The 26226-nt window shown below is 33.9% G+C and overlaps 4 protein-coding genes across 6 annotated transcripts; 3 read left to right on the forward strand and 1 right to left on the reverse strand.

The window, feature by feature from the left end:
• Positions 1-1688: 1688 nt before the first annotated feature.
• LOC124937715 (GBF-interacting protein 1-like) lies at positions 1689-9445 on the reverse strand. Of its 2 annotated transcripts, none has more exons than XM_047478033.1 (11): positions 9052-9445; positions 8206-8249; positions 7406-7508; positions 6493-6622; positions 5925-6286; positions 5693-5833; positions 4592-4976; positions 4130-4439; positions 3732-3872; positions 2925-3404; positions 1689-2534 (listed from the first exon to the last, which is right to left on the reverse strand). In XM_047478033.1, the coding sequence occupies exons 1-11, from the start codon at positions 9212-9214 to the stop codon at positions 2232-2234; spliced, it is 2562 nt and encodes an 853-aa protein (XP_047333989.1). In that variant the 5' UTR covers positions 9215-9445; the 3' UTR covers positions 1689-2231. The 2 variants fall into 2 exon arrangements, with proteins under 2 accessions (XP_047333989.1, XP_047333988.1); XM_047478032.1 differs by having other exon boundaries at positions 5660-5833.
• Positions 9446-14591: 5146 nt separating this feature from the next.
• LOC124937523 (long chain acyl-CoA synthetase 8-like) lies at positions 14592-18971 on the forward strand. The gene is made up of 12 exons (XM_047477791.1): positions 14592-14823; positions 15046-15433; positions 15522-15602; positions 15689-15949; positions 16500-16631; positions 16718-16891; positions 16999-17228; positions 17655-17772; positions 17869-18000; positions 18082-18216; positions 18302-18508; positions 18631-18971. The coding sequence occupies exons 2-12, from the start codon at positions 15056-15058 to the stop codon at positions 18790-18792; spliced, it is 2010 nt and encodes a 669-aa protein (XP_047333747.1). The 5' UTR covers positions 14592-14823; positions 15046-15055; the 3' UTR covers positions 18793-18971.
• Positions 18972-19191: 220 nt separating this feature from the next.
• Positions 19192-19644, forward strand: LOC124939576 (extensin-like). Its single transcript, XM_047480037.1, has one exon. The coding sequence runs from the start codon at positions 19192-19194 to the stop codon at positions 19642-19644; it is 453 nt and encodes a 150-aa protein (XP_047335993.1).
• Positions 19645-20890: 1246 nt separating this feature from the next.
• On the forward strand, positions 20891-24949 carry LOC124937522 (phytochrome C). 2 transcript variants are annotated; one of them, XM_047477789.1, is made up of 5 exons: positions 20891-20982; positions 21066-23292; positions 23385-24207; positions 24283-24579; positions 24653-24949. In XM_047477789.1, exons 2-5 carry the CDS (start codon positions 21228-21230, stop codon positions 24852-24854), a joined length of 3387 nt encoding a protein of 1128 aa, XP_047333745.1. In that variant the 5' UTR covers positions 20891-20982; positions 21066-21227; the 3' UTR covers positions 24855-24949. The 2 variants fall into 2 exon arrangements, with proteins under 2 accessions (XP_047333745.1, XP_047333746.1); XM_047477790.1 differs by lacking the exon at positions 20891-20982 and having other exon boundaries at positions 21071-21130; positions 21201-23292.
• Positions 24950-26226: the final 1277 nt, after the last annotated feature.

The following is a 26226-nucleotide window of genomic DNA, read 5'->3' on the forward strand; positions in this document are numbered from 1 at the left end:
CTAACTAGAGTTTTTAGATATCCGGCTCATTAGCTCGCGGGTTCGTTTAGAGGCTTGCGAACTTATTTGTTAAGAGACTTATTTATAGGCCGGTGAACATGTTCGTTTAGAAGATAGATTAAAATCTCATTTAATATTTATTAATATATTGTTGAGTAATCTTTTCTTCTAGTCTAGCGGCAACAATAGCTGGATATCTCCAACTTCCTTGAGAAGTCCTGGGCTGTGCCTAGTTAAATGGTTAAGCGTGTTTGCGGGCTATGTGTTTAACCCTTTTGTGGTCACATTTTTTCCCCAAAAATATATTGTTAAGTAAATTTAAATATTTGTTCTTTCTTAATTGACAATTCAATTATATATTTGTTAAGATTATATATATATATATATTAGAATTTTATATATTCAGTATTATACATCTGGTAGGTTTATGATTATATGTTGGTGTTTATTTAAAAGTGTAATTAGGCACATTAAAAAGTATTTGTTTTGAAAGCATCGTTAACATTTCAATTCGATATTTGTTAGGGTTTTAGGAGACCTATTATTATATAAATTCGTGTCATAATCCTAAATTATCATGATGTAATATTTGTGATATCTTCAATAATATTTTCTCTTCTAAGTGAACGTAGTTAAGTTTTATCTTGGTGAACCATGTTATATATGTATTTTTTTCGTCAATCCGTTCTTAACATATATTAATATTTAATAAAAAAATTGAAACCTTCTTCTAAATTGTAAACAATTTTTACGAGTTTTCTTAATAAGTTATGAACGAGTCGAGCTCAAGTAGCTCGTGAGTCTAACTAAATACATACAAGTCGAGCTATAATATAAAATTTTGAACCGAGCTCGAACCGTTTAGCTTTGCCCAGATTGTTTACAACCCTATCTATTACTCTATTATGTGTGAATGTTTCTTGATTTGTTTATATTGAACATTTAAGAGATTCTCCTCTAAGTTTTTAATATTGAGAACTCATATATTTACCATGAAATGGAAGTTTCCATAGTTTTTTCCAGCCTCTTTCCCACAAATGGTGCACATAGATGAGATTTACGATATTATTTATTTTTTATTTTTCACGAAATTTTAGTATCACGAACTTCTGAATTGGTTATAGAGTATATTTAGAATATCTTAAATTAAAGTAGGGGCAAAAATCCATATCAAGATCCGAATGAATGTACTCTGATTAAATATCATATCAGTGAGCTTCCTTTATAGAATAAACTATGGCTTAAAAATATAGCAAATAATGAATGAAGATTAGCCTTTTAACTTAATAGTTTATTATACTTCATCCTTCCTTGAATAAAGTCCCAGGCTTTTTTAGACTTGGATCTTTCAAATGTTAAAGGGACTGCTAAGTAGGAGTATTGTGAAATGTGAGATACCTTTTTGGAAAGGAAGTATTGTTAGAGACCTTTCTTAAAGCTCAGTAACCATGTAACTTCATTTTTATTGCATTTTGTGGTATTCTTAAAGAAGTAAAGGTTACTCTTTTCATAATTAAGCTCCAATTTGCAGAATAAATTACATAGTTTCTGCAGATTTCTCATCAGCTTTACAAAAAATAAACATGTAATGTGGTCCTTTCTGGTTGGTGTGATGTCTGAACTCTGATTCGAGGTGATAACAAAGTTCATCATAAAAAATAAAAATAAAAAAGCACAAGCACCAAAAGTTAAAGTGGAAAATTTAAGCTTTCTTTCCTTGATAAAACTACAACAGTGAATAACTATTACATTCCTCTCCTCCTTGGCTATAAAAAATCACTTTACAGGTAAAACTGCAACAAGAGATTCAAGACAAAACTGGGGCAAACAGGCGACACCCATGAAAACCCTAACCACCTTCCTACAATAAAATCACCTAAATTGTAGATGAAATGAGAGGAAATCGTCGGAAGGCAAAATGAGAATAATGCTCAAACTTAAAAACTCTGAAACTGCAGACGGATTTGTATTTAGGAAGGAAGAAAGGAGACATAACAGTCAGACCATGTATAGCAGCATCAAGAAAGAAGATCAGCCCCTTTAACAATGCCCATCCTTCTTCCATCACACCTTTTTTATGAACATAAATCATTCTTTCCCAATAAATTTACCTTTGTGAAGTTCTAATCACACTCAACATTGTTATTGTAATGATGATATAATCAGAACTCCTCTGCTGCTGCTGGCTAAAAATATAATATGTATATATAAAAAGAAAGAGAGAAATTCCTTCAGCAGTTACTTGGCCAATTTGTTTGTGAATGTTGAGGCTGATGATAGACGCCTGTAGTTGAAGCAGCCACCATATCAACTCCGGCAGCCATGGACTGGGAATGTGGCAGAATAGGAAGAACAATTGGTGATGTAACTGCTTGAGGATGATAAATGCCAGTATATGTGCCATGCCCAGACTGAGTTGGGGTGGTTAGACTCACTTGAGCATGAGGATGTGGAGGGATATTATAGAATGAACTTGGGTGCATGCCAGAAATATCACGCCCAGGTGCAGCAAACCACAATGTCGAACCTTCTGTCTGTCAAATCATAAAATGAGCTAAATTTAGAACCACCCTACTCAAATCATTTAACAAACATCAAATCAATGTTTCTTTTTTAGACTAGGGTTCTTTTCCCTGGAGGAGGGTTGCACAACATCCCACTGCCATGACCCCAACTTCATTCAAGGTGCATTTAGAGAATCGACTTTGAGACTTGAGCCTCTTAGTTCAAAACTATATAACCACTTCAACTACCCTAGGTGGGTAGCAAATCAATGCTTTCAAAAGGCAGAATAATTTTATTTTTTCAAGTGATCATGAAAACACAAACCCAAGACCTTGTGGTCATAAGCCGTATTCTCTACTACTGAGCTAATCTAGTCTTCAAAAGGCAGAATATAATTAATGAGCTTTAAATGAACCAACCTGTTGACCGGAGATATAAACATTATTTTCCTTGTACTGTTGTGCAGTGAAGTCTCCGCCAGCAGTAGAGTTTGCAGCTGTGGAACCAGAACTGGGGTTAAATCCAACTGGTGAGGACCCGTATGATCCAAAACTTCCAGGAACTCCTCCACCATGATTGTTGGAGTTCCCTGGACCAGTTCCTGGCTTATACTGAGAAAATGGATATTTGTTGGCTGTCCCAGGAGGAGGAGTCCCCCGATATATGTTTCCAACCTGAGGTTGCTGGGGGAATACATTGTTGCCCAAAAACTGATGCAAAGCTGTAGGAGGAACGTAAAATGGAGGATAGTATGGTGCATAAGGGATGTAATTCGATGGGTAATGGGTTATATGCATCCCAGCTGGTTGTCGATAGACTGGAAGTGGTTGCTGAGTCGCAGATAATGAGTTTTGTTGAGGAGATGGGCCTGTTGTTGATAAAACACCAGAATTCCCTCCCTGCAAGCAAATACATCATATTCAGTAAGTCCAAGGGGGTTGTTTGATGTAGGTTATATATATTTTTAAGTTATCCGATTCCTTGAAAGATAGAAAAAATTGTTTGTGATAATGTGAATTATTTGGTTCAAATGACTAAAATATACTTGTATTTAATATTTTAAAATGTTATAAAAGTAAAGTAAGGCCATTTTAGTATTACAGTTGACGAGTTGAATGTTGGTTGATGAAGTGATTGATGATGAGATAAGTGATGAACCCAAAAAAGAGCCAAAATCTAGATTGAGAACGGGACCATTTTTGTAGGCGTGTGGGCAGGCAACATACCTCGACAGAAGATTGAGAATTCATAACTGTGACATTTCCATTGTACTTTGATGCTGCTCCAGGTGAAATACGGCCATCCGAGTCCACACCAGCCCGAAAAAACTGCCCATAATAGCCGTTTGGATCAAATGGTTGTGGTACCTATATTACAAACCCCAACTTAGAGATGACAGAAGTATTTGTTTTTCATTATTAACCAGAAATCCAACTTATTGGACGTCGTTGCAGATTGCAGTCTAGAAGAAAGTAGTATATGAGGCTAAAATTTGTTGCATTAATAAATTCAATACTGATTGAAATTGTTAAATGTTTTGAATATGTTAAATATATATTATGTTTTGAATATGAAAATAATAGAAATCAAAACAGTAATAAAAATTCCAAGATAGGAAACTTACTACAAAACTTGGCATGCGAGGAACATCTCGTCCCTGAGATTCAGAACTGTCGAATGGAGGAAGCTGATTAGCAACCACAGTTGGTATGAAACCAAGATTGTAGTTAGATGAAGTATGAATTAAGGGGTATGGATGACTTGTTGGAGGCAAGAAGACTTCTTGGTCAGACTCTTTATACTCTGGGGTTGCTGCATTAGATGGGGCATCAATCTCCCCAGATGAGGAGCCTTCTTGCACCTGCTGTTCAGGTGAATGTGGTTGATCTGGATAGTCTCTTTCCTGGGAAGCAGCCTCCAGTGCATTATGATGACTGAACCAAAATATCACAAAATAGAAAGAAAAGAAACAAGTCCACGGATTATTATCATAATCATGCCCATATTTCAGACAAAGGAACAAATAACTGCCAAAACAATAATAACAATAGTGTGCATAAGAATAATAAAAATATTTTCTACAAACCTCAAGGGTTGTTCTATCGTCTCTTCAACAGTATCAGAAGTAACAGAACTGGGTAAATGATTCCTGTCATTCTCGGGTCCATCATCATAGCCGGTTTTTATTCCATGACTAACATCAAAACTCCCAAACACAAAATCAAGTTTAACATCTTCAGGAATATGAAGATGATTGGGGATGATAACATGCGGACCCTGCTGGAAGTTCAAATCGGCTAACTTCATCTGCACATCTGAAGCTGGTTCCTTTGAATCAAGAATGTGACAAGCTGCACTAGCCTGAGTGTCATGCTCTACAGTAGAATGAACCTCCGGAATAGCAGTTCCTCCAGACTCTTGAATTGGGTTAGGATTTGCAGACTTAGGCTTCCACTCTTTAGCTGGGAGAGCTGTTGAATATATACCTCAATCAGATAAGATATACAATACAAGCATAAAATATTGTCTAGTTTTATTTGATTTCTCTTTGAGATTCTCTACCTTAGCATCTACTTTAAAAAAAAACAGGTACAGGGAGGATCATGAGAAGCGTAATTGTTAAAGCTTCAAATTACAAGCATCCATTTATGAAGCTTGCAAATTACGAACAGATAGATCAATGAGATTAACCCACGCATAAGTGAGGATTGGAATTATCCAACGAAATGCGATGATGATAGACAAAACTACTACTGCTTGATAAGGCTAACAAGTTCTTATTAATAGTTCGGCAAACATAAATATATATATATATATATCAACTAGTTGGACTAAGGGGATTTGACTACACATGAACTAAAATATCTAAATGAATCTCCACAACAATAGCATACATAAAGATTTGTGATTGGTTCTTGCATCAAATCATTATCGTATCTACAATATTTGATCAGCATGCCCCACTTTCAAGAAAACAAAGAATAACAATAGCCACAAATAAAGGACATTATTTTCATTAACCTAGCCAAACCATTCTACTAAAAGTGTGAAAAGTCATGAGACAATAAAATAAGGTGGAAAAGGTACTACATTGAGGATTAACCCAACAACATGTGACAAGTAAATAGTCATAATTAAACGAGGAGAAATATACCCTTAGAAAGACCAGTTGATTGTTGTGACCTACTGTTATAGTTAGATGAAGGTCTGTGAACAGTAAGACTGGTCCGAGGCTGCACAAGTTGAGCAGACTCTTGATTCTTTATCATCCCCTGGGACTTGGACGGCATCTTCCTAGGCATGGAGGAGCTCCCAACTTCAGAAGTTTCTGTTCAATGTAAATAGAATATAAATAAATCTAAAATATTGAACATTCATTCAACTATTAGACAAAAAGGACTTATAAAACCCTAACTAACCAGTAGTTGTCTTGTTCTCTTGAGAAGATGAAATATGTTCAACAGGAGTTCGCTGACTTCCCACCTCACGCTTAATTGCACCAGCAGAACCAGGAAGTCTCGAGTCTTGAGATGGCACCAAAACAGGGTCAGAAGCAGAGAAATAGACTCCAGATGCTTGATTTCTAGGAGTCGAATTGTTGATCTTTTCTAGTCCCGGCAGTTCATGACTTGCCTCAGCACTGCTGGAATTTTGCTTCATATCCATTGGAGGAACTTTTATAGGAGGACAGACCAGGTTGTCCATATCAACAGCTGGTCCATTTTCAGTTTTTGTAACCCCAATAGCCTCACCTGTTGGGCTGCTTACAACCGTAACAGAACTGCAACATGTTGTACAAAAAAACATTGTAAGAACCAACCTTCGGTGATCCTTAAAATACTGCATCTATCAATATTTCTAAGAAGGAAATTTAGAGGTACAAGATTAATTAGAAGAAACACAAAAATAAATATCCTTGTTGACAATCCAAGTAGTTCTGATACACTGAGATTTAATAGAAATGGATAATTCTGTGAAGCATAGCACCTTGTTACAGTCACTGCATCTTTATTTTTTGACTGAGAGATGGGCAAGGCTGAGAGCCCAACACTCTTTTCTCCCAAGGGATCAGTTCCATTTTCCTTTCCCATAGGAGCATTTCTTCCACTAACAGCATCTGTCAGGAGCAAAAATGTCAAAATTATTTAATAATAGCATTCATATACTTACATCATTCAATTGCAGTATGAATCAAGCAGTTAATTACATAGATCAGAGAAAATTCCGTCAATGCTCCTGAAGGAGATTCCCCAAGTATTATGTGAAAACTAAGGAGACATATAACTATTAAATAGGCAAATTAGCATAAGAGGATTTTCATGAGATACCAACCACAGGTACACACAATGGCCGGAGATAAGTAACGTATAACTGAAATCTTGTGCAAGAAACAAAATAAAAATATGTAAAAAACTTTACTTGAGGAGAAGTGCATTGACGCACTTAAGTCTTATAAACTGTCATTAAAATTAAGATCATTCAATTTCCTTGTCAATAGTGAAGTACAAAATATTTAATCTTTTAAATGTACCCTTTCCATTAACAACCTGATGTTTCCTAAATAAGAAATAGCTGATTTTGCACAAATTGCGCATAAAAGAAAACAACAGTTAATTAGTTGCTTCCTGAATAAGAAATAGCTGATTGTATACTGGATGTTTGCAGCACTATATAGATGGAATCTACCTATGGTTCTTACATCTGTTTCCTAAAGAAAGAAATTCTAGGTCTATTTGAATATGTATGAACTTTATTATCGCCAATATCTACGTAAAAGATTTAATTCATGAAGACGGTTTCATTGTGAAATAGTAAAATCAACCAGAATAAGAAATAGAGATAATTTGGCATCAATATTTTGCTAAATAAATCTTTAGTGCTGTCTAGATGCAAAATATACCATGAGCTAATTGACGAGAAGAATAGTTTCCCCTCCTACTCCCTCGTCCTTGTATTCCAGGTGGTCTCCACCTCGAATCTCCAGATTCTTTGTTGTTTACATTCTGCAAGACAAAATAATTGTATGGAGCATTTCATTTAAGATGCATATGTAAAAGCTTGATGTTTATCCATGCAAAGATGCAAATGGAATTAAGTTAAAAGCTACATCAAGCTAGTTTTCAACATGGCAATGTAATGACATGAAAATCAACTCAATTCAGAGAGCTATATATTTTTATTTTTTTTTTTGGGGGGGGGGGGGGGGGGGTGGAAAGCATACTCTATAGTTAACTATTACTATAGTAGAGGGGTTTTGCATTCAATTGTAGAGATAATCTTTTAAGGTAAGAATAGGGTTTAGGTCCAATCCTGAGGTAAAGCGAGTTTGTCCCACGCTTCTCGGCCTACCCTGCCTCCCAAAATAAATTATAAAATACCCTCCTATGCAAGGATTCCAACCCAGAGGGCATGAACAACATTTTAAAATTTTCGCTTAGGGCAGCCCAATCCTTGAGGTAAAGCGAGTTTATCCCACGCTTATGGCGGCCCACCCTGCCTCCCAAAATAAATTATAAAATACCCTATGCAAGGATTCGAACCCAGAGCGCATTAACAACATTTTACAATTTTCGCTTAGGGCGGCCCAATCCTTGAGGCCGGCCTGGTACCAAATTATAGTATCTGATAAGAAAACAATATATTCTATCTGGCAATAATTATTCTACCAAAAAAGCTTCATGCTCGAAGAAAATGCCATACCTCTTTTTTCTTATCACGCTTCCTCTTGACCTCATGGAAAGTATCTGTAGATCATATAATATGTTATCTTTTGCCTCAAAAAGAGTCGTAGCAATAAATCATAAACTTAAGAGCAGCTCCAAAATATTCAGAACAGACATCGTATAAAGGGATAAATAACAATGATTATCACTTTTAATAGACTGACTTGCCAAGGCATTTGTTTGAAAATATCTAAAAGTATTACACTATACACCAAAGAGAAAATTTATTATAATCCTATATGGAGATTGTTTACATGCAATATCATATAATTCCCACAAACATATCTTTCAGAAAAATAAAATTAAGACTCCGGGATTGTGCATGTGCGAAAAATATCATGCCATTTAGCTTTAGATGGATGTAAGGAAAGTAATGCCCCAAATTGAGATCAAAATGAATTGAAGTTTTCAAGAGAATTGAATAGTTCAAACACAATAGAACACCCAAGATCTGTATTGATTAGGACATTAACAAGTCCTACATCCACTTGACTTTCAAGAATCTTTCACTTAATGAGATATGTGTTTTCCAAGTGATTTTTCTCTTTATACAAGATACCTTCACACCCCCAATCCCCTTATCTATTTATAGAACTAACGAATGGCATAATAAGAAAACCAAAAACAAGAAATGGTAAATAGCCCTAGGAACCAAACTATCAACTATTAGCTTTGTTTCCTAATAGTTTAGTAGCTTGATTTTCTTCATGACACCTTGATATCTTCCTCATATATTTGTGAATCAAATTTTCCACGTAGTTAAAGTCAAATAGGCAACATAAATCAAATAGAAAAAGAAGAGGAAGAAGACGAAAGGAGCAACCTTGGAAAAGAAGCTTCTGAGTGGTTTCATTGGGATCCATAGCACACTCCTTGAGCATTGTGTAAATATCATCTTCACTGTGATTCCCCGTGATCTCCTTGATGTGCTGGATCGTCTTGCGAACACTGCTTGGAATCGGAACCCTAGAACCGCCGCTGCTCATCTTCGCAAGACCGGAATGTATCTATCGATACCCACTTCAATTCTGTATGCTTGAAGAGAATGAACTACGATGGCAACAAGAGAAAATAAAAAATAAAAAAATAGATGTGATTGGATTGGATTGACAAATCTCCTGATGATGACAGCCGAGAAAGGGAGATAGAGAGAGAAAAAGAGGAGATTTTCAAGGGTTTTGGATTGATCTCATTCTACAGACTCCTTTGAGATCGATTATTGAAAGATATATATATATAATTATATAGAGAGAGAAACAAAAGTCTTTCAAGTAGAACTGTGTTCTTTCGGTCTCATATTTTGCTTTGTGTCATTAAGTGGAAAATAATCAAAATATAATATAATATATTATATTTGATTTATTATCTTAAAAAGTATATTATTTTATATCTTAAAAATAATAATATATCTCAATTATTTATATATTTATATTAATCTCGTTATATAATTGTTTTAATTAATATTAAAAAAATAATAATATATAATTATAATTATTTAATTTAAAATATATATTTGTATTTATAACCTAAATTTTAATTATATATTTATATAAATATTATCATATACGTTAATTTCAATTTAAATTATTTGAATAATCAAAACAAAAAAAATATTAATTAATTTTTTTATCATTAATCATATAATTTAATTTATTAACTAAAATATTAAGTTATATTTTATCATTAAATATTAATATTTTTATTAACAAAAAAAAATATTTTTTAAAATCACTATCAATCATTATATTTAAAAAAAAAATCTTAATACAAACACTAACATATTTTACATTTTTTCTTATACACTAAAAATCTTAATTTCAAATTTTTTTCAAAATTATAAAATAAAATATTGTTATATATTATATAAAAAAATTAAAATAAAATATAAATAGGCGCTAAATTATGAAAACAGTTGTCTCACTACCCGTAAGTGAGGTACAGCTCCCCGTGCCTTAATTATAATATTTTACATATTTCTTATTTTGTTTTTAATATAATATATATAAAAAAACAAGCATTTTAATCTTAATTTTAAAGTTATATAGTAATTAGATTATTATTGTATAATTATATATATATTAATATAAAATTGTAATTGTGTACAATATTATTTTGATTCATATATTTATGAAAATATTTATTTATATATTAACGGTACAAAAACGATTGAGATTTATAAAAAGTAAATACTCATTAACCTAATTGAAATTTAATTAGGATATACGCTTTTCGCCCAATAATTTCAAAATAACGCTTGCATTCTCTATAATACTGCGGCTGCTGGCACAAATTTAGTCGATACTTAATCCCCAGATATCATAATTGCTTCAACTCCGGGAAAAAAAGTTTGCGACTCGTAGGTCTTCCACCTCCACGTGACATTGCTCCATCAGGCTTTCGCCCATTGCGGAAAATTTTCCACTACTGTCTCCTGTAGGAGTTTGGGCCGTGTCTCAATCTTTGTGTGTGGATGATCATCCTCTCGGACTAGACTGGTCATCGCCTTAGTAAGCTATTACCTCACCAACTAGCTAATGCGAGCCCCTCCTCGGGCAAATTCCTCCTTTTGCTCATCAACCTACAGGATATTAACAATTGTTTTCAGCTATTGTTCATCTCCCAGTGGTATGTTCTTACGCGTTATTCACTCGTCCGCTACTGAAAACACCACTTCCCGTCCGACTTACATGTGTTAATGTTCAATCTGAGCTAAGATCGAACTCTCTATGAGATTCATAATTGTATTACTTATAGCTTCCTTGTTCGTGGATAAAATAGATTCGGAATTGTCTTTCATTTCACGGCATAACTTGTATTAATGCGCTTCATATTCACCCGAAGAACCCTTCCAAAAATATAATCATCTATGTCCCCTCGCGTCAATCTCATAAGTTTATTATCCATTCAGAACAAGTCAAAATAGAAAAACTCATATATTGAGTTTAATATATATCTTTTTTATTTACACATATTCTAATTAGTTGTTTCATTAATTATATGTTCAATTTATTGTCGGTAAAGTGTTTACTTCATATATTTTTAAACATATGTAATATTTACATGTAAAAAAATTATAGTTCCAAAATTTTAATACTATAATTATATATTTTTTAATTATATAACAATTAAAAATACAATTATATATATTCAGATTAAGTTTAACTAAATATTTAATCAATTTTCATTAGGAAGATATCTGATCATTTCTAAGAATTAAAATAAATAAATTAATGTATTAAGTTTTCAGTTTAGTAAAATAAAGAAAAAAATGATGGGGAAGAAAATGAAGTGACATCATTTGAGAAAAAATGTGAAGATTTTTTTTTTTAATAGAAATGATAGGTGAAGAGAACGAGAGATAATGACTTTACATCTATAAAAATGAAAAAATGAAAGGAAAGAGAAAATATTTAATTTTTTCATCTAATCACTGTTCCAATCATTTCTCTTTTTTAAATCGTCATTCCATCCCAGTATTCCACTCATTTCTACCATAATCATTTATCAAAGAAAAATATGTTTGGTTTCAGATTAGTTGACAGGCTGAACATGTTGTGCCAAAAGCCCATATGGATTTGGTTTTAAGACTTTCTTCTTGAGCCCACTTTTCAAATAATAATAATAATAATAAGATAGATAACAAATGAAGGCATTGACAAGAGTCCAAATCAAATTGTCATTTCATTAGAGCCAATGCATTAAAAGATAGAAAAGGAAAATAAAAGTCGATAAAAATAAAATAAAATAAAATGATAAAACAGGTTGAGATCGGTTTCAAAATCATTTTTGGAAAAAACTAGTAGAGGTATCAAATTTTAAAATATTTTTGATTACAAAAATAGCGTTCTAACTTGCAATAATTGAATGTAAGTTATTTTACTAGTGATATTCAATATTATGTACTTTAATCATAATCTAGTTTAATCATTTAATTTATTTTAAGCTTATATCAAATATACAAATAAAAATAATTTAGACATTTTATTGTTTAAATTTGATTATAAAATTTTAATTCCCTCTTTTAGTTTTAGATATTAGAAACTTGTTACAAAAGAAAAACAGTTAAACCAGAGAGAGGGAGGTGAAGAATCACAACTAATAAAACAAAAAATGAGAAACTGATTCACTTGGAGCTCAAAAATTATCCCTTAAAAGAGGTCCAAAATATCTTTTACTCATTTAAAATTCAACTATTACAGCAACTCCTACCGTATTCTATATCCAAATTCAAAATGAGTTTTCAGTCATTTTTTCCCCGCTCATTCTCAAACCCAAAATTGGTTCTCTCTTACAAACGCAAATATGCATTGCAATGTTCACGATCGCAAAATATTTTTTTTTTAATTTTCAATTCAATCTCTATATTTTATACATTAAACTTATTTAATTTATTTATATAACATAAATTTATAATAATGTTTAAAAAAAATTATAATAATGAATAATATTTTTTGATATTTTTTTTAATAATGTTTGTTTTATCGAACAATATTATTTTATATAATGTTTTTTATAATATATATTTTTTTGTATTATTGAAATTTTATAATTAATTTATAATTAAATTTAAAAAAATGGGGTGATATTAAAATATTATATTATAATTTATAACATTGAAAAATATATGGATGATATTAAAAAATTATTAAAGTTGATGTAATAAAAAATATTATAAGAATGTTTTTTTGAGTTTGAAAATTAATTTTTCGGTTGAAGAATAATTACTGTTTGATGTGATATTTACACCAAAATGAGTTTAAAAATCGTTTTTTTCGGTTGGAGATGGTCTTAGACCTAAACCCTAATTCATTGTCATATGAATTTATTTTATTTCGAGAAAAAATTTAGTTATCTTTCCATTTTAATTTTATTTTAAACCAAAAACTAAATTATTGAAAAATAATCAATAATATAAATGTTACATTTTACTAGTCAAGTACTTTGAATATCTAGAAACTATATAATGCCAACTGACACAAGAAGACCTAGGCTATTTGGTCTCTTTCACAAATTTATGTATCATCATTGTCAATATTTTAATTATTTATTCTAACTACACTAATTTTTAAATAATTAGAAACTAATAATTTTGTTATAAATTATAATTAAATAATATTATTTTAATTTAAAAGTAATTTTAAATAATATATAAATAATATTAAGTTATTTTAATATAAAAAGAATATATATTTAAAAATAAACTTATTTCTTAATGAAAAAAATCAAAATTAAACAAGCTATCTTAAAGCTCAAAAGAGAGACATGAAGTACAAACAAAGTTAATGGGAGGACCTTGAGCTAGATTTGGCCCCATCAACCCAATTACACTCACTAATTTGAAATTGTCCAATACAAACACATATTTCAATCAGAAATTTAATGTGATTTCATAAATTCACTTCTAAATGGGGACCTGTATAATTAATTATTGCTTAAAGAAATTATGACACTACCAAAAATAAAAAAAAGAATAAAAAATGTACACTTATATGAGTTATATATGATATTACCTTCTACATACTACATATGAGTTGTGCTACACAAATAATGGGGACACAAACAAAATATTGATAATTTTTTTTTTGTATAAATATTATTTAATTTGTATATTAATTTTAAAAAATATAATATTTTTAAATTTAAATCATAGATATATTCATATATTTTATAAACTTAATTATATATAAAATCTAAATAAATATATACTAAAGAAACTTTGAACTAATTAGTTTTATTTTTATTTTTAAATTTATTATTATTTTATTAAGTATATATATATATTCATTAATGAAAGTGGCCCCAACAAAAATAAATAATTAACAATGATGGAGTATCAACCCATCCTCATCCGAAAGGACTCAGATCATATATAATAAAGTCAACTACCAAACCCCTTCTAATTTTGGTTTATCATAAATATATTTAAACAATAGTGATAATAATAATGATTTCTCTTACTTAAAATGTTTTTTTAATAAAACTTAAATAGAAATGTTTAAGTTGTTAATTTAGGTTCTCATCTTTATAATTAGTTAATTACTTCTCTCATTTTTTTCTTCATATTTTTGACTAATATATTTTTTTTAAATAGCAAAAATTCATTGACCATGATTTGAAAAAATCTCTTAATTATAGAGGATAAGATCATAAGATAACAATAGATTTATTACATACCATTCATTTTCAATTGTGCACATATGCACGTTATTGTAATTAAATATATATATATATACAATCAAAATGTCAAAATGATTCTCTCCATATTCTCTAAATCTTTTTTATGTTACAAAATAAAATACCATTCATTTTCAATAATTGTTCACTAGAGATATTTACAAGTTTCCAAAAAAGTAAAAAAGGGTCAAATCTGTGTAATTGAGGCGGATGGAACCGTGGAGGTGACGACCATTCCAAAGTGAGGAAATTCAGCTTCTACAAAAACCCAGAAGCCCAAACGAGAGTAATTTTGAATAGTAGTAAAAAAGGTTATTGCTTTCCCACTTGCCTTTGATTACTTTCTTCCTGCTGGATCGAGCTGACGATTGGAGAGGAGAATCGGATACCCACCAAAGTTAGACAACTTTCTTCTTTCAAGGTAATTTACCAGATCGAATACCCATGTCCTAAGCATTTACTTCCTTTTTTCCTTTCAGCTTTATTGTGCTGTTTTCGGTGATCCATCCGATCGAATTTGATTTTTCAAATGATTTCAGATTCAACCCAAATCTAGAACACCTAAAACATGCAAAACTAGATATTCATTTCATTTGTTTGTAAGAATCTGAATGATGTTGCCATTCTGACTGATTTTGACCAGTGAGGAAAAGATGACACAGAGAGGAGTTCCTGTTGAAGTTGGAGGTGAGGCAGGAGTAACAATAAGAAATGCTAAATCAGACAAACTTGTTGAAGTTCCTTGGGAAGGGGCGACGACTATAGCTGCTTTGTTTGAGCAATCATGTGAGAAGAATTCAGGAAATCAGTTTCTTGGAACAAGAAAGCTTATAAGTAAAGATTTCACTACAAGTAGTGATGGAAGGAAGTTTGAGAAGGTGCATCTAGGAGAGTATGAATGGGAATCGTATGGTCAAGTGTTTGATCGTGCTTGTAATTTTGCTTCGGGGCTTGTTAAATTAGATCATGATTTGAATACACGGGCTGCCATCTTTGCTGATACACGAGCCGAGTGGTTAATTGCATTTCAAGTAATATTTTCTTCCACTATCTCTGTTTTTAAGGTTTGTATGCTGACCAACTGAAATTGAACAAAACGAAAACGTTTAATTCTTTCAGGGATGTTTCAGGCAGAATATCACTGTAGTCACAATCTATGCTTCCCTTGGCGAGGATGCCTTGATTCATTCACTCAACGAGGTGAGGAAACTTTTATTTGGAATTGATTAAGTAACTAGATATTCAATCATGGATGTTAATGCTGTAAGATGGGATGAATTTTACAGACCCAAGTTTCAACTTTGATATGCGATTCTAAGCAATTGACGAAGTTGGCTGCAATAAGTTCCAGTTTGACAGCCATAAAGAATGTCATTTACTTTGAGGACGATGAAACTGCACAGTTTGATAGCTTGAAGTCTTGGAGGGTTGCTTCATTTAGTGAAGTTGAGAAGCTGGGAAAAGAGAACACCGTTAATCCGAATTTACCTACCAAGGAAGATATTGCAGTTATCATGTATACTAGTGGCAGCACAGGTCTACCTAAGGTTCGATGTTGCTTAAGTTTCTCAATAGGGGTTTGTTTTTATCAAAGGACAAATTTATATGCTATCTATTACTGTTGGTTGCCATAAATTGAGATTACTATGAGCAACACAAGTAGAAATATTACACTATGGGCTTGTTTCAAATGTTTTATTTTGGAAACAATCAGACTATTTTCAAATAATCTTGTTCCATGAGAAGTGACATTCAGTATTTGATATTTTTTATGGAATATTTGGGCTTTGTTTGATCTTGGGTTTTTATGAATAACCAAGTGATTATTTTCAAATAATCTTGATTGATGTAGGTTATTGGCAATCGGGTTATATGAGTAAAAAGACATTATGAGTATTAATATATAATGATAAAAATATTTAAAATAGAGGGTATTTTTGGTTGATCATTTGAAAGTTGTGTAGATGGTTGACATCAAACAAGGCCTTGGATTTAACCCATGTCAAACAAGTCCTTAAAATAAACATCTTGAACCTCTTGCTGAACATTTATGTCTGATTTTCTCATACTGATTCCTCCTGTTAATTAATGATTTAGGGAGTAATGATGAGCCACGGCAATCTCGTAGCTACTGCAGCTGCTGTTATGCAATTGGTTCCAAATTTGGGAACACATGATGTCTACATAGCGTACCTGCCTCTGGCTCACGTTTTTGAGTTGGAAGCTGAGGTAAAATATGACAACTTGTACCTTTATTGCTATATGTTCATCTTATGGTGCCCACACTTGTGACTGAAATGGGGTATTTTTCCCAGATTGTGATGTTGTCTGCAGGTGTTGCAATAGGATATGGTTCAGCCATGACTTTGACAGACACTTCCAACAAAATCAAGAAAGGAACCCAAGGAGATGTATCAGTCTTAAAGCCCACTCTTATGACAGCGGTTCCAGCAATTCTAGATCGCGTTCGAGCTGGAGTATCAAAGAAGGTCTTTAAATGGATATTCATTTTAAATATCAGTCAGCCAAAGTTTTTTTTGTTTGTTTGTTTTGTTTCTGTTGTGTGTGATGAAGGTTTGTAGCTTATATTTGATAGATTGAGGAGTCTGGAGGTCTGGCCAAGAAATTTTTCGATTTTGCTTACCAACGACGATTGGCAGCTATAGAAGGAAGCTGGTTTGGAGCCTTGGGGGTGGAGAAACTTGTATGGGATGCTATTGTTTTCAAGAAGATACGTTCTCTACTCGGAGGTCAAATTCGATTTATGCTTTGTGGTGGAGCACCCTTATCAAAGGAGACACAGAGGTTTATTAATGTTTGCATTGGGTAAGTTTCCCTATCTGTGTTTGGATGAAGGGAAATTAAATTAGAATTGGAGTTAGAACTTATAATTCTAACTCCAATTCTATTAGAATTGACATCCATTTATCATGTTTGAAAAATCATAGAATGTCAATTTTTAAGAGATTTTTTAACTTAATTTAAGTGGAATTAAGACTAAAGAATATGTTTGATTTAATTTCATTAAAAAAAATCAAATTCCTTATTTTGAGTACTTAAACAAACAGCATAGTTGCAATTACCACCTCCAATTTCCAACCCCTTATATATCTTGAGACTTGGTGTCCTTTTATGCATTGACTTCACTTAGAAGCATTTTTTGGGTCAATTTTGTCATATGGATCTAGATCTAGAACTCACTCACACACATATTCATTAATTGCAATTTCCATTCATGACCCTCCTGATCAGGGCACCTATTGGTCAAGGATATGGCTTAACGGAAACATGTGCCGGAGCAGCTTTCACCGAGTGCGATGACATATCGGTTGGACGAGTTGGTCCACCACTTCCTTGTTCCTACATCAAGGCATGTTGCTATTTCTAAAACTTTTTCGTGGTTCCTTGTTAAAATTTCTCCATATGATGAGGAGAGTCGTGTTAACTCAGTAATATTGCATTTCAGCTTATATCTTGGGAAGAAGGTGGATATCTAATAACCGACAAACCAATGCCTCGTGGGGAGATTGTAGTTGGTGGGCCAAGTATCACGGCTGGCTACTTCAACAATGAGGCAAAAACGGAAGAAGTATATAAGGTAATTAATTAGTCTTTCGACTCTTAGTTTTCTTAACAGTTGGGGGTAAAATTCAGTTTCTTAGTTTCCTTCCTTGAACAGGTTGATGAAAATGGAATTCGTTGGTTCTACACGGGTGACATAGGACAGTTTCATGGTGATGGTTGCCTTGAAATTATTGACAGGAAGAAGGATATTGTTAAACTTCAACATGGAGAATATGTCTCCCTCGGAAAGGTGCATGGTTATTATTAACTCATCATATTTGTCTGTTGTCAATTTTATTTAATTGTTGGTTATAAAAATTGGCTTTCTGGTTCAGGTTGAGGCGACTCTACTTTTGAGCAACTATGTAGACAATGTGATGGTATATGCAGATCCCTTCCAAAGTTATTGTGTAGCTCTAGTTGTCCCCATTCATCATTCCCTTGAGAAGTGGGCGAAAGAAGCTGGAATCGCGTACAAGGATTTGGAAGAGTTGTGTGAGAAAACTGAAACTATAAATGAGGTCCAGAAATCCCTTATCAAGGTAGTTTTGTTTGTCCCCGTTTTCATGCTCATTTTGTATCGGATTCAGATTCATGAACAAAAGATAACAAAACATTTGTTTGCAAATGGGTCCTTTCTATAATGTTTATATTAAATTTATAGGTAGCAAAAGCTGGGAAGTTGGAGAAATTTGAGATTCCCTCGAAAATAAAGTTGATAGCGGAGCCTTGGACACCTGAATCGGGGCTAGTAACAGCTGCTCTCAAACTAAAGAGAGAAAGTATCAAGGCGAAATACAAAGAGGATCTTCAGAAGTTTTATTGATCAAAACCCTTTGTTGAATGTGTTTATTGGTTCTGTCTTTTTATTTACTGTGAACTTCTTGTTGTACTAATATATCTGTGATGGTTGTTTTTTTTAACTTTGTTTAACATCTTGTATACTTTTTGTTATAATAATATTGTTGTTTTCTTTATTATATCCATTTATACCTCTTATCTTCATTCATGCGGTTTGGACTGTCTTTTGCTAAAAGAGCAGCTGGATTCATCATCTTTTGTGTTGCTGCCACATTGCAAGTTTTTTGGATTGTTGTGGAAGTTGAGTCATAACATAATAAATAATTTCTGGGTCTCTTCCCTATATAGCTGCATAGTTCATATGATGATACAACTCTCCAATATTATAAACTTAAGCTGATCCAACAAAAGGACAATCTTCAAGATGATGCTGTTACCAAACCCAAATCGAAATGTTCTTGTGTTTCTACTACTGGCACTTAATGCCTTGTTGTTGATCTCTAGTATCCATGGGCTAGAAACTAGAAAAGATGATCAACAACAACAAAACCCTTCAATCTGTCAATATCCTTGCCACAACCCTTATCCTCCTCAACCGTCGCTGCCAGAGCCGCTGCCTATTCTGGTTCCACCGCCTCCTCCTCAGTCGTATGCGCCGCCACCTCCTCAGTCATATGCGCCGCCGCCACCTTGCTCTGTGCAGTGCTGCCAGTATCCTCCAAACTCCCCTCCTAATTCATTCACAAATTCCCCTCCTAATTCATTCGCAAACTCCCCTCCAATGCCTTACACATATGTTCCTTCTAGTAGCAGCCGTATTGCCCTCAGATTGGCTTCTTCTTTTCTGCTGTTGTGGTGTGGTATTCTCCAATCTTAAGTTCTTCCTTCTTATAGGGATAAATAATGCAGACATATGTAAGGACATGATTAAATCTATGTATGTATGTATGTATATATATGTATTACTATATCTATATTTTGATGATGGGAGTGAAGGAAGTTCTGACCTTTGCTTGTTTGTGTGAGTTGGGTTTTATATATAATATTGACATGAACACAGCCTACACAGGATCCCTTCTCTGTCGTTCCTGTACATATCATAGAGAGGTTCACTGATCAATCTGACCAATTCAGAGATCTAAGAGAGCATATGTTTACAGTTTCTCAATGTTAGCAAAAGAAGAAAATGGTCACAGCTTCAAAACCTGGGGAAATAATAAGAGAAGAAGCCCAGCCTTCTAAGCTTCATATTGAGATTCAAAATTATTATACAATATTTAAATCAGTATGTTTTATTGTATTTGAATCTGAAATTTCAGCTCTAAAAACTATGAATGAACTGAGTTGATTTGAACACAAGTAAATAATTGGGAATTTCCAAAAATGGAAATATCTCTCATCTATTTAATTGTCCTTCATTCCCACTGTAGAAAAGTGATTGAATGGAAACTATATATGGAACTGAAGCAATTGAACACTTATGGAGAGTTAGGCAACGGTTTTCAATTTAAATCCAATCCAATCCAATTCAAACATCTACCAACTTGGAAGGTAGCTGCTTCAAAGTTGAAGGCAAAATGACTAAATAACACTTAACCGAACTGGTGATTTCTCTTGAACATTGAGGGCAATTCTGTCAGGGACATTTGATTGCTTGAGGAGCAAAATCAGTGCCAGGTGATGAATCCTTCAACGGGTCCTACTACTTTTTATTATTCTTCCTATCTCATTAAAAATTAAAATGGAATCTCTTCTATTAATTTCAAATTACAGCATAACCAGCATCAGCAAAAGATGAAAAAATGAACAAATTTCTAGGTGAGGTGGTAATAAAACCTGATCTCTCATATTGAATCAGTCCATTTTTTCAGTAAAAAAAAGGTTATTTCTTTATCAATAGTAACCAATCTATCATATCAGCTTTTAAAAACTTATCCAAAACTTTAAGAATCTCACGTTACATAAAACAAGAAAATAAAGAAGAAGCAGAAGAAACTTAAAGGAAAATTGATCGACCCCCCTTCAGACCTCCAGCCCAGACTGGGCTGAGAAGTGAGAAGATGGATGACTGTGCGGGACCATCCCCATACTAGGAAGAGAAATATTGAAATGAAATGTCCCCCCCCAAAATATGCTTATTATATACACTTCTTTTTCTCTCTCTCCTATATTTGTGGTCAGAATAGAGCTATGCCAAAAAATCAACCCTTCTGAGGTAACATTAATTAGTATGTACGAAAACTCTTCTTCTTCTCCTTCTTCTTCTTCTTCAATTCGTTGATTTCACTTTTTGTGCAGGAAGACTGGAAAATGCTAGGCTGCTGCTTACAGGGGTGGAATCCGTTTGGTTTGGTTTGGTCTAGGTTAGCCACAACTGAATCTCTATCTCCTTGTCTCAGGATGTCTTTTTGACATTGCTGTTTTGTTCTTTAGAGATAGATCTATATAAATTTAAGAGAGATGTCATCTAGATCAACAAACAAGCCGAGTTGTTCGAGAAGCAGCTCTGCTCAATCGAAACATGAAGCTCGAGTTGTTGCACAAACCCCAATTGATGCTAAATTACATGTCGACTTTGAGGAATCAGATAGAGGGGGTTTGTTTGATTACTCAACATCAGTTGATATTTCAACTTCCACAAATAACAACATCCCATCTTCAATAGTATCCACTTACCTTAGAAAAATCCAAAAGGGTAGTCTAATTCAGCCATTTGGTTGTATGATAGCCATCCACGAACAAAATTTCAAAATCCTAGCCTATAGTGAAAACGCCCCACAAATGTTAGACCTCGATAGTAATCAAGAAGAAGATCAAGTTCTAACATTTGGAATTGACGTGAGATCTCTCTTCTTACAACAAGGTGCTGCTTCTCTTCACAAAGCAGCTAGTTTTGGCGAACTTAACTTCCTTAACCCTATACTACTTCATTCAAAGGCTTCCTCTAAACCCTTTTACGCCATCCTTCACAGAATTGACGTTGGGTTAGTCTTGGATTTGGAGCCTGTTAACCCCGAAGAAGTCCCTGCTATAAAGACCTCTGCTGGTGCGTTGAAATCGTATAAGCTAGCGGCGAAAGCCATATCAAGGCTGCAATCTCTCCCGAGTGGGAACATATCGCTTCTATGCGATGTTGTGGTTCAGGAAGTTAGAGAATTAACAGGCTACGATCGTGTCATGGTGTATAGATTCCATGAAGACGAGCATGGAGAAGTCATCGCTGAGTCATGTAAACCCGACATGGATTCTTACTTAGGATTGCATTATCCTGCTACGGATATTCCTCAAGCATCTAGGTTCCTCTTCATGAAGAATAAAGTTAGGATGATTTGCGATTGTCATTCCCCGCAGATAAAGGTGGTCCACGACGAGACATTGGAACAACCGGTGAACCTATGTGGGTCCACGTTGAGGTCTCCTCACGGTTGTCACGCGCAATACATGGCCAACATGGGTTCCATAGCGTCTCTTGTCATGTCGGTTACTATCAGCGGCGAAGATGAAGACGAGGAAAACGACGACGGTCAGAGTGGGAGTGATCGGAGGAGGAGGAGGTTATGGGGTTTGGTAGTTTGTCATCATACGAGTCCTAGGTTCGTTCCTTTTCCTCTCAGGTACGCTTGCGAGTTCTTGATCCAGGTTTTCGGCGTTCAGATGAACAAGGAAGTCGATATGGCGGCTCAACTGAAGGAGAAACAAATCTTGAACACCCAGACGGTACTCTGCGATATGCTCCTTAGGAACGCCCCTCTTGGGATTATAACCGAATCGCCAAACGTGATGGATCTCGTTAGGTGCGATGGAGCCGCTCTTTACTACAAGAACAAGTTTAGAACGCTCGGGGTCACTCCCACGGAGAAGCAAATGAAGGATATAATCTATTGGCTTCTCGAATCGCATTCCGAGAGCACTGGGTTGAGTACCGATTGTCTTATGGAAGCCGGTTATGCAGACGCTTCGGTTCTCGGCGACGATGTGTGTGGAATGGCGGCGATTAAGATAACAGCTAAAGATTTTCTCTTTTGGTTTCGGTCCCATACTGCGAAGGAGGTGAAATGGGGTGGAGCGAAACACGACCCTTTAGATAAGGACGATGATGATGGAAGGAAGATGCATCCAAGGTCGTCTTTCAAGGCGTTCTTGGAAGTTGTCAAGAGGCGGAGCTTGCCGTGGGAGGATGTCGAAATGGACGCGATTCATTCGTTGCAACTTATCTTGAGAGGATCTTTGCAGGACGAGACTACAGATGATGGCAAAGCAATCGTGACTCTTCCCCCGATCGACGCGAGCATGCAGTCCATGCATGAGCTTCGTGTCGTTACTAAGGAAATGGTTCGTTTGATCGAGACCGCTTTCGTCCCGATCTTGGCTGTGGATCCTTTGGGGAATGTTAGTGGTTGGAATACTAAGGTGGCAGAGCTAACCGGCTTGATCACAGAAGACGCAATTGGAAAACCTTTGGTTGATCTTGTTTTGGATCATTCTGTCGACACTGTGAAGACAGTTATCTCTTCGGCTCTACAAGGTTTTTTTATTCTTCCTTAATTTGTGTTCATCAAACATAAACAAAACTTAGTAGCTTTGTTTTTCTTATGCTGTCTTGTAATATTTTCGCAGGTACAGAAATGAAGGACATTGAAATTAGGCTGAAAACATTTTCAAATGAAGAAAACAAAGGTCCCGTTTTCTTGGTGGCTAATGCGTGTTGCAGTCGAGACTTGAATGGAAAAATCATTGGCATTTGGTTCGTTAGCCAGGACTTGACGGGTCAGAAAACAACAATGGAGAAATATATGCAAGTAAAAGGAGATTACGTTGGAATCATGTGGAATCCATCGATACTAATCCCTCCTATATTCATGATCGACGAGAACGGTCGATGTTTGGAGTGGAATTACGCCATGCAAAAGATGTCTGGCAAAAAGAGAGAAGAAGTCGTTGACAAGATGCTTCTAGGAGAGGTCTTTACCGTGGATAGCTCTGGTTGTCGGCTTAAAGATCAAGACACATTTACCAAATTACAGATAACAATGAACGGAGTAATCGCAGGACACCAAACCAGTAATAAATTGCTGTTTGGTTTCTTTAACGAGCAAGGTAACTACGTCGAGGCATTGCTTTCCGCGAATAAAAGGATCGACGTAGATGGAAAGACCACAGGAATCTTGTGTTTCTTACACGTGGCTAGTCCAGAGCTACAATACTCGTTGCAAGTGCAAAGGATGTACGAAGAAGATCTGCGAAACACTCGCAAGAAATTGGCTTACATTCGCAGCGAGACCGTAAACCCTTTAAACGGGATAAAGTGCATGCAAAAACTAATGGAATCTTCTTCCAACTTAAGTGAACACCAAAGACAGCTTTTGAAGGCAAACGAGTTATGTCAAGAGCAAATGACTAAGATTTTTCAAGACACCGATGTTGAGACCATTGAGGAAAGGTACAAAAAATTTCTTTTAAACTCTATCTATATATCATTGAAAAGGAAAGCTTAACACTAACAAATTTATAACAGTTACCTGGAAATTGGGTGTGGTGAGTTTAATCTTGGAGAAGTAATGCTAGCAGTTATAAACCAAGCAATGGGTTTGAGTCAGGAGAGGCAAGTGCAGGTCTTGTATGAACCACCAGCCCAAGTGTCTTCGTTGAACTTGTATGGCGATCATTTGAGGCTACAGCAAGTTCTTTCTGATTTTCTAACAAACGCCATTGCATTTAGTCCTGCATTTGAAGGGTCATCTGTTCAGCTAAGGTTGAAAATGAAGAAGGAACAAATCGGGACGAAGATGCATATTATGCATCTCGAATTCAGGTGTGTTATTAATAACTAGTAATTAGTAGTAGATTGATAGATAGATGATTTAGAGATTGTTTAATGATGGCAGGATTAGACATCCAACCCCTGGAATTCCAGATAAATTGATCAATGAGATGTTCAAGAGCAGCAGAGGCATGTCAAGAGAAGGTTTAGGACTATACATAAGTCAAAAACTTGTGAAAGCAATGAACGGTTCTGTGCAATATGTTAGAGAAGATGAGAGATTATCATTCTTAGTTCTTCTTGAGTTTCCTTTGGTTCATCCATGAAATTTCCTTGTAATTATAGCATCAAAAAGTTCACATAATGTTCAATAAAAGGAAAGACAACAATAATTAATTGTATCTTCTTCTTTTGGTTGTAACTACTGTACATAACTTACCATTTCAACAAGTCGATATGATAGCAATCTCCAGAAGAACGGGAAACACTGAGTTTCTTTCGACCATCCGTCAGGCGGCTTGATCTGCAGTTGAGTAGCAATAAGCATCTGGTGCAAGAAATGGAGATGAACATTGTCGAAATCTGTAAAGGCTAGCAATAATTTGAAGGTGCTGAGTGATAAGAACCCTAATTGAAGAAGAACATATCAAAAGATAAAGAAGGTGATACTGTGATAGCTCTGGTAGCATGGGAGTAGCGATCTGCCGCCCTTCCACTATCTCAAATCTCAATCTTGTATTCTTGTTTATTATAATAAATAAATAAACTGTTTATCTAACCAGTTATATAAATGAATAAAATATGAAAAATCAAAAAATATAAATACATTTCATTTATTAATTTTAATTTTAACATTTTAACTTCTCCAATATAAATATAAATTTAATGTGACTATTTTTTATTATTCATTCTATTATTATTTAATTTTTTATTTGGTATGTTAATTTTAAATAGTTAATTAGAATATTAGAAAAAAATATTATAAATTAATTCAATATTGAATAAAATATTTATTTATATATATTTTTTAAAAATGTCAATGTATATTAAAAAAATAAAATTATTTAAGTAAAACGATAAAATATGAAGAAAAAAAAAATAGTACTTAATAAGTTATCTAGCTCGTAAATTTTTTAGAATAACGATTAACTCTCTGAACAGACTCTGCTAACTTTCTTGAACGAATCTAAAAAAGAATCATAATAATATGATACACATAAAACGACTAAAATTATTAAAAGTTCGATAATTTTTCTCCAACCAGATAGTCCACCAAAAAATAATTGAAGTGATAACCCAAATGTGTATGTCTATCATATCAGTCGCATCAATCCAAACTTTCTATAGACTTGGACATCACCTAATGAATCCAGTAATACTGCCCAAAAAACTTCAAATATTAGTCACCCCTCGACAATACAAAAGTAAGTGACTTGCTGATTCAACATTTTTTTGACACATACGACAACGACTAGCCATAATACAATCTTTATTCATGTATATGTCATCGGTTATAATTCTCATTAATAACATTTCATCCAAAGAACGAGATTTTGGATGAAATTTTTGACTCCCAAAGTTTTTCCCAATAATTTTTTTTTTGAATCATCTTAACGGATAACCTGTAGCGATGTCCCACATGAAAACTATCTATATTTTGCCAACACATAACATCTTGTTTAGACGTTGACACTCTTA

Source organism: Impatiens glandulifera, chromosome 5 (genome assembly GCF_907164915.1).
Source record: "Impatiens glandulifera chromosome 5, dImpGla2.1, whole genome shotgun sequence".
Lineage (NCBI taxonomy): Eukaryota > Viridiplantae > Streptophyta > Magnoliopsida > Ericales > Balsaminaceae > Impatiens > Impatiens glandulifera.

Coding starts and splice junctions, on each gene's coding strand:
- LOC124937715 (XM_047478032.1), bottom strand. CDS start 9,214: ATGAGCAGCGGCGGTTCTAGGGTTCCGATTCCAAGCAGTGTTCGCAAG. Junction 4,440..4,591: donor ACGATAGAACAACCCTTGAG/GTTTGTAGAAAA, acceptor ATTTTGGTTCAG/TCATCATAATGCACTGGAGG. Junction 3,405..3,731: donor ATTCTCAATCTTCTGTCGAG/GTATGTTGCCTG, acceptor ATTTGCTTGCAG/GGAGGGAATTCTGGTGTTTT.
- LOC124937523 (XM_047477791.1), top strand. CDS start 15,056: ATGACACAGAGAGGAGTTCCTGTTGAAGTTGGAGGTGAGGCAGGAGTA. Junction 17,773..17,868: donor TTCCTTGTTCCTACATCAAG/GCATGTTGCTAT, acceptor ATTGCATTTCAG/CTTATATCTTGGGAAGAAGG. Junction 18,509..18,630: donor TCCAGAAATCCCTTATCAAG/GTAGTTTTGTTT, acceptor TTAAATTTATAG/GTAGCAAAAGCTGGGAAGTT.
- LOC124939576 (XM_047480037.1), top strand. CDS start 19,192: ATGATGCTGTTACCAAACCCAAATCGAAATGTTCTTGTGTTTCTACTA.
- LOC124937522 (XM_047477789.1), top strand. CDS start 21,228: ATGTCATCTAGATCAACAAACAAGCCGAGTTGTTCGAGAAGCAGCTCT. Junction 23,293..23,384: donor TATCTCTTCGGCTCTACAAG/GTTTTTTTATTC, acceptor ATATTTTCGCAG/GTACAGAAATGAAGGACATT. Junction 24,208..24,282: donor GTTGAGACCATTGAGGAAAG/GTACAAAAAATT, acceptor AATTTATAACAG/TTACCTGGAAATTGGGTGTG.